The sequence below is a fragment of the Corvus brachyrhynchos genome, unplaced genomic scaffold, assembly GCF_000691975.1.
Source record: "Corvus brachyrhynchos isolate BGI_N302 unplaced genomic scaffold, ASM69197v1 scaffold200, whole genome shotgun sequence".
NCBI classification, from domain to species: domain Eukaryota; kingdom Metazoa; phylum Chordata; class Aves; order Passeriformes; family Corvidae; genus Corvus; species Corvus brachyrhynchos.
The window spans coordinates 5,300,311-5,307,682 of NW_008236184.1; the positions used below are offsets into that span (position 1 = coordinate 5,300,311).

Sequence of the window (7,372 nt, forward strand, 5' to 3'; positions counted from 1 at the left end):
ATTCCTGAGGGTCCTGGAGGGGACTGGAAATCCGGGGAATGGGCGGGAGGCTTTGGAATGAAACCAGGGAGAAGGATGGCAGGGAGAAAACTGGGAATTAGGGATTCGCTGCTTGGATTAAACCCTGGAAAACCCAGGGAGCCACCCAGAAATAACCAGAAAATCCACACCTATCCCCATGTCCCGATGTCCCGATATCCCGGTCCTCCGGCACTGGGAAGCCATTCCCTGTGTCCTGTCCCTCCATGCCTTGTCCCAAATCCCTCTCCAGCTCTCCTGGAGCCCCTTTAGGCCCTGGAAGGGGCTCTGAGCTCTCCCTGGGTCCTTCCCTTCTCCAGGTGAACATTCCCAGCTCTCCCAGCCTGGCTCCAGAGGGGCTCCCGCCCTCGGAGCAGCTCCAGGACCTCCTCTGGAATTGCTCCAGCAGCTCCAGGTCCTCGGGAATTTGGGATGCGGAGCTGGAGCAGCTCCGCAGGCGGGGACAGCGGGAGATTTGGGATAATCCCGCTGTTCCTGCTGGGAATGATCCCGGCACGCGGCGCCACCGCTCCGTCCCAGCCTCTGGATCCCGTCCTGTCCCTCAAACGGGAATTCCTGCTTGGAATAGCAGCCGGATGGAGACAGGGAAACGCTGGGAAGAGCTGGAGCTGTCACTGGCAGAGGGGAGCCGCAGGAGGAGCAGCCGGATCCTGGGGCAAGGCTTTTCCTGGGAATTCTGGCAAATCCCAAACCTTCGGGGAGCTCTTGGAGGAAATCCACGTTCCAAAGGCATCCCTGGAGCCACGTCCTGCTCCGGCCTCCCGAGACCGTGCGGATCGTGCCGGAATTGGCGGGAATGTTCCTGGAGCTCGTTAACCAGCCCCACTCCCAGCCGGAATCGGCCTCGTTTCCATGGATCCAAGGAAAAACGTTGGATCTCCCCTTCCAGGGGATCCCTTGGAGGCCATGGGATATCAGGAATCTCACCTGGATCCGCATGAGAATTCCAAGATCTCCCTAAGCATCCCTAAAAAATCCCGACCTGGATTTTCCTTCCAGGCCTGAGGCAGGATAAAGCCGGGAACGCATTCCCAACACCAGGAAAAAAACGGGAATAAAGCTTCAAATCAACCCCCGTTTCCATGCTGGCTGCCTTCTGGATGACGAGGAATTTTGACCTGGGAATTTGGGGCCGGGAGAAAACAGGGATGGAATTTTGGGAGGATCTGTGGGAATGGGATGGGAGGAGAACGGAAAGAGAGGGAGTTTCCATGGATATCGGGAAGGAATTCCTGCCTGCGAGCGTAGGAAAGCCCTGGCACAGATTCCCAGAGAAGTTCTGGATTCCCAATCCCTGGAATTTTCCAAGGCCAGGTTGGAGTGTCCTGGGATAGCGGGAGCCGTCCCTGCCTGTGGAATGGGATTTAAATTCCTTTCCATCCCAAATTATTCCAGGATCCATCTGTGGCTGCTCCCCACTCCGGCCACCGGCGAATCCCTTTTCCAGAGGAGCTCATCCCAGAATTTCCCTTGGGATCCCCCCAACCCTGAGGCGAGAGCAGATCCCCCGGAGCCCCTGGATGGAGAAGGAAAGGCAGGAAAGCGCCGCTGGTATCCTGAAAAGATTTTATTCCATCACTATCCCGTGGGAGCATAAATAATCGGGAATGACAGCACATGGAACGCAGCAGGGAACGCCGGGAACACCGGGAACGCGGGACACGGACGGGACGGAGCCGCACCAGGAGCGCCGGGAATTTCAGCAACTTGGATTGAGTGGAAATAGGGATCTCCAGGAAAAACCAGCAGGATCCGGTGTCGTTCCCTGTGCTCCGGGCAAATTCCATCAATCCCGGGATTGTCCAACATGCCGAGCCCAGCGAGCGCTCCGGGGGTGTCCCTCGGGATCCATCCGTCGGGATCCATCCCTGGGGCAGCACCCCCAGGAATATCCTTCCCCCTGCTCCGTGGCCCCTTCCCGGCGGGCAGGAGGAGGGAAAATCCCGCTTTTCACAGGCGGAGGGAGCAAAAATCCCTCTCTGGGCGGGAATTCCAGGCGGGTTTTGTTATTTTAAAGGATCTTGGAGCAGATCCCTTCCCATGGGCTGCTCCCGCCACATCCCGGCCGTGCCGCAGCCCCGGCACCGTGGGAAGGATCCCGGGATCCCAGCGTGGGAAGAGTCTTGGGATCCCAACATGGGAAGGGGTCCTGGGATGGATCCCAGGATCCCACTGTGGGAAGGATCCCAGTTTTCCACCATGGGAAGAGCTCCAGGTTTCCACCATGGGAAGGATCCCAGTTTACCTCAACGGGAAGGATCCCGGTTTCCCACCATGGGAAGAATCCCGGTTTACCTCAACAGGAAGGATCCCAGTTTCCCACCATGGGAAGGATCCCAAGCTCCCACATCAGGAAGGATCCCAGATTCCCACACGGACACCCCCTCTGACGATCAAGCCCTTCCCACTTCCCGCCCTTTTCCCAGTTCCGCTCCCGCTGTCACATCTTTGCATAGGAAAAGAAATTAATAGCAAGGAAGCATCGTGCTTTCCCGGGAATCCGCCCGGGCTGGCTCATCCCGACGGAACGGACACGGCTCCGACTTACTGGGAGCCTCCGGGCTTTCCCAGGGATCGGGTTAGAGCGGGATTAGTGCCGGACAAGACGCGCACGACGTGATTCCAGGCTCTCGGCAGCCGCAGATTCCGGAATTGTGTTGTGGGTGAGTGGATCCAAGGAATTCAGGGGCGGAGTAGAAACAAAGGAATTGATTTAGAAAATGTCCCTGGAGTCAATTGTTCTTCGGGATATTCCGGAAGTTCTTTAATTCCAGCTGCAGCTGCCGGATCCGAACGTCCTTCTGCGAGAGCTCGTCCTTCAGCCGCCGGATCTCATCCTGCTGCCGGAAGAACATCCGGAGGAGCTGGAAAAGGAGGATGGAGATGAGGGGATGGAGCTGATGGGATCACACCAGCCACTCATCCCAGGATTTTTGGGAATGAGCCATAACTCGGCTGATTCTGGGGACAAGGGGATGGATTTGAACTGAAGGACGGGAGATTTTGATGGGATTTTGGGAAGGAATTCCTCCCTGGGAGGGTAGGGAGAGGCTGGGATGGAATTCCCAAAGAAGCTGTGGCTGCCCCTGGATCCCAGGATCCCAGCGTGGGAGAGGGTCATGGGATGGATCCCAGGCTCCCACTCTGGAAAAGGGTCGCAGGATGGATCCCAGTTTTTCTCCCTGGGAAAAGGTCTTGGGATGGATGCCAGTCTCCCACTGTGGGAAAGGTCCCAGGCTCCCACCTTGGGAAGAATCCTGGGATTCTACCATGGAAAAGGGTCCTGGGATGGATCCCGGGCTCCCATCCCTAGAAGGATCCCACACTCCTGCCTCCATTGGGATAGAGATCGGCAGAGCAGTGCCTTTCCAGGTTTTTCTCCCTGGGAAAGGGTCTTGGGATGGATGCCGGTCTCCCACTGTGGGAAAGGTCCCAGGCTCCCACCTTGGGAAGAATCCTGGGATTCTACCATGGAAAAGGGTCCTGGGATGGATCCCGGGCTCCCATCCCTAGAAGGATCCCACACTCCTGCCTCCATTGGGATAGAGATCGGCAGAGCAGTGCCTTTCCAGGCTCATCCCATTCCCATTCCCATTCCCATTCCCATTCCCGGGCTGCCCCACCTCGTTCTCCGTGCGGGGTGGGACGTTCTCCAGGAGGTCGATCCCGTTGACCACCACGCTTTTCTTCTCCCTCACCGGCGCCTTGAAGACGATCTTGGAATTCCTCTTGTATCCCTCCTTCAGTGACATCAGGATGGGATCTGAGGGAGAGCCGGCGGATCAACGGGATGCGGCCCCCTCCTACATCCCGGATATTTTTGGGATACCCCCACTGGTGGCTTTACCTCTGTTGACCCCACTGAGCCACTCGTCCGGGGTCAGGGCCGGCTCCGTGCCCGGAGTCATGGGATAAATGTCCTCCTGGTACGTCTCCGACTGGGAACACGGCAAGAGAAGAGCAATGGCATCCGGGAATGCTCTCCCTGGGCACATGGGAATAATTCCCTCCCCCACGGAGGGGATGAACACCCGGATCGTTGGGAAACGTGGGGCACAGGGAGGAAATTTGGGAAGTGCTGGCTGGAGCAGAGAACCTGGGATTGCGTCCTCCACCCAGCCCTGGCCGGCACAGCTGGATTTGCTTCCCGGAAAACCCCGATCCGAGCAATATTTGCCTGGAAACAACTCCCAAACCCCAGGGGAGACCGATCCCTCAGGGAAACATTCCCTAAAATCATTCCCGCTAAACCATGGCTGAAAGCTCCCTGGGACGTGTAAGGACGGAGAGGTCCCAGGATGGTGGGAACGGAGCCATCCGTGGGATTGCTCCAAGTGGGGCATCTCCACGGCTCCGGAGCCACCCCAGACCCTCTGGATCCGGCTCATTCCCGCATTCCAGGACTCACCCGCCTCGGGACGATCATGGAGATGGGCTCGATGAGGCCCTTGAGGGTGATGAGTTTGTAGAAACGGAAAACTTCGCAGGCGGAAACGTCCAGGCCGTGCTTCGGCATCACCCCTGCGGAGAGGGACAGGGATCGGCCATCCGCATGGAATTCCCACCATGGAAAAGCCCAACCCATCCCTGCTCTCCACTGGGACACGCGGGGCTCCACTGGATCCATCCTCGTCGTGGCTCTGAGGTGCAGAGCGGGGACGGTGGGAAAAGGATGAGCAGCTTTTATTTGGGATAATCCCGGGAATCCCGGACTGACGGCAAGGTGGGACAACAGGAATGGTGTCCCTGGATATGGACCCGGCCAGGATCCAGCAGCACCGCGTGGGAATCTCCACAGGGATGGGAATGGTGCCCTGCAGGAGCCGAAGCCGATGCTCCGGAGCCGGAATAGCGCCCACCAAATCCAACCCAATCCTAATCCAAATCCAACCCAAACCCAGCCCAATTCCAACCCAAACCCAGCCCAATTCCAACCCAACCCCAACCCAATCCCAATCCAACCCAAACCCAACCTAATCCCATCCAAACCCAACCCAATCCCAATCCAAACCCAACCCAGTCCCAACCCAAATCCAACCCAATCCCAGCCCAATTCCAACTCAAACCCAACCTAATCCCATCCAAACCCAACCCAATCCCAATCCAACCCAACCCCAACCCAATCCCATCCAAATCCAACCTAATTTCAATCCAAACCCAACCCAATCCCAACCCAAATCCAACCCAATCCTAATCCCAACCCAAATTCAAGCCAATCCAATCCCAACCCAATCCCAACCCAAATCCAATCCCAACCCAAACCCAAACCCAACTCAAACCCAACCCAATCCCGATCCAATCCCAATCCAAACCCAATCCAAACACATCCCAATCCCAAACCCAAACCCAATCCAATCCCAACCCGATCCCAGCCCAATCCCAACCCAATCCTAACCCAATCCCAATCCCAGTCCCAATCCCAACCCTCTTCCCGGTGCCATGTAATCCAGCACCTTCCCCATGCACCTTTTCCCCGCTCCGGGAAGCGGAGCAGCAGCACGTCCATCCTTACCCAGTCCTTTCTGCGGAGCCGGGGAGCGGAATTCCATGAGATAACTCAGGTAGGGCTTTTCCGAGCCGATCTCGTAGTAGCGGATGTTGCCATCACCCTGGAGCAGCAGGGAAGAGGGATGGGAATGGATTTGGAAATGAGAAGGCAGATAAAAACCAGGATGAAGAGCATTTAGAGGGCAGGGAGAGATGGGATACAGGGAAGGAATTCCTGCCTGGGCTGGAATTCCCAGAGAAGCCGTGGCTGCCCCGGGATCCCTGGAAGTGTCCAAGGCCAGGCTGGCTGGGGCCTGGAGCAGGCTGGGATAGGGAAAGTTGTCCCATGGCAGGGACATCCATGGAACTGGGTGAGTTTTAAGCTCCCTTCCAATCCAAACCTTTCCATGATATAATTCCAGCCCCAATCCCTGGGCAATGCTGGGGGATTTTCTGGGAATGCCACATCCCGCTGCTCTGCGCATCCCTACCTTCCCAGCCAGGTACAGCATGTGGGTGTCGGCATCATAGAACGGGAAGAGGAGCCCCGAGAGCCCATCGATCTCCTCCTCGATCAGGGGCATGGATAAATCCTCCTGGAAAACAGGAAAATCCCGGTGTTAGCCGTGGCCCGATGGCGGTGCTGAGCGGGAATTCCAGTGGGGATGGAGTGGGGATTTGGCAGGGATGGAGCAGGAATTCCATTGGGGATGGAACAGGGATCTGGCAGGGATGGAGCGGGAATTCCAGCAGGGATGGAGCAGGGTCGGGCAGGGATGGAGTGGGATCCTGGTGGGGATGGAGCAGGAATTCCAGCAGGGATGGAGCAGGATCCTGGAAGGGATGGAGCGGGAATTCCATTGGGGATGGAGCGGGATCCTGGCACCCACCTGGTCCCAGAGGGCGATCTGCCGGGTGTTCCAGCGGGACACTCCCGTGGTCAGGAGCCGTTTCGTGCTTCCCAGGAAAACCACGCGGTTGACGCGGTGGTTCTTGCAGCTGGCCTCCTGCAAGACGGGAATGAGCTCTGGAATTCCCTTTGGATCCAGCTCTCATCCCAGGAAAGCCCCTTCCGTCTCCCCCCTCGCCTCTCCCCTCTCATCTCATCCCATTTTCCAGCTCTCTCCTTCGGCCAAAAATTCCCATTTTCCTGAATATCAGGGAGAACCCACCATCCTCCTCCTGCACCTTCCCCTTTCATTCCCACCATTTTCCACAAATCCTTAATTAACAACGGAATCAAAGCCTCCAACTCCTCTCCTCGGGACGAGGCCAAGCCCTTCCCATCCTCTCCACACCCAGCCCGGGAACTGGATCCCGCCGCACGGAAAACATCCCACCAGGAGCCCCGCCAGCACCTTACGGACATTTTCAGCCATTCCATAGGATTCTTCCCTAAAACCTCATTCCAACCCCTCCTTCCACGGCACCTGCAGGACCCTCCCGGAGCGCGGCTCCACCACGCGCAGTTTCTTGTCCTTGCAGGTGTTGGCCAGCAGGCTGCCGTCGGCGTTGAAGGACATGCACAGGATCACGTCCGTGTGGCAGTCGATCATCTTCACCGGCTCGCCCACGTCCAGGTTCCAGATCAGCACCTGCGGGAAGGGCCTTTGGAGCCACCCGGGACGGGGGGAGGTGTTCCTGCTCTGTGGAAGCTCTTCCTGCCCTATGGAATGTCCCCCTGCTCTGTGGAAGCTGTTCCTGCCCTATGGAATGTCCCCCTGCCCTATGGAAGCTCTCCCACCCTATGGAAGCTCTCCCACCCTATGGAAGTTCTCCCACCCTATGGAAGCTTTCCCTGCCCTATGGAAGCTCTCCCACCCTATGGAAGTTCTCCCACCCTATG

At 57.6% G+C, this 7,372-nt stretch overlaps 1 protein-coding gene across 2 annotated transcripts in view; it reads right to left on the reverse strand.

Annotated features, from left to right (window-relative positions):
* Nucleotides 1-1,588: 1,588 nt before the first annotated feature.
* Nucleotides 1,589-7,372, reverse strand: part of CORO2B (coronin 2B) — a 25,494-nt gene continuing 19,710 nt past the window's right edge. For both annotated transcript variants that reach the window (XM_017738508.1, XM_008637398.2), the window contains 8 exons: nucleotides 6,957-7,121; nucleotides 6,417-6,533; nucleotides 6,018-6,122; nucleotides 5,552-5,648; nucleotides 4,448-4,560; nucleotides 3,887-3,977; nucleotides 3,663-3,802; nucleotides 1,589-2,903 (listed from right to left, as the gene is read on the reverse strand). In XM_017738508.1, coding sequence (XP_017593997.1) covers nucleotides 2,772-2,903; nucleotides 3,663-3,802; nucleotides 3,887-3,977; nucleotides 4,448-4,560; nucleotides 5,552-5,648; nucleotides 6,018-6,122; nucleotides 6,417-6,533; nucleotides 6,957-7,121 — 960 coding nt within the window. In that variant the 3' untranslated portion in view covers nucleotides 1,589-2,771. The remainder of the gene's footprint in view (nucleotides 2,904-3,662; nucleotides 3,803-3,886; nucleotides 3,978-4,447; nucleotides 4,561-5,551; nucleotides 5,649-6,017; nucleotides 6,123-6,416; nucleotides 6,534-6,956; nucleotides 7,122-7,372) is intronic.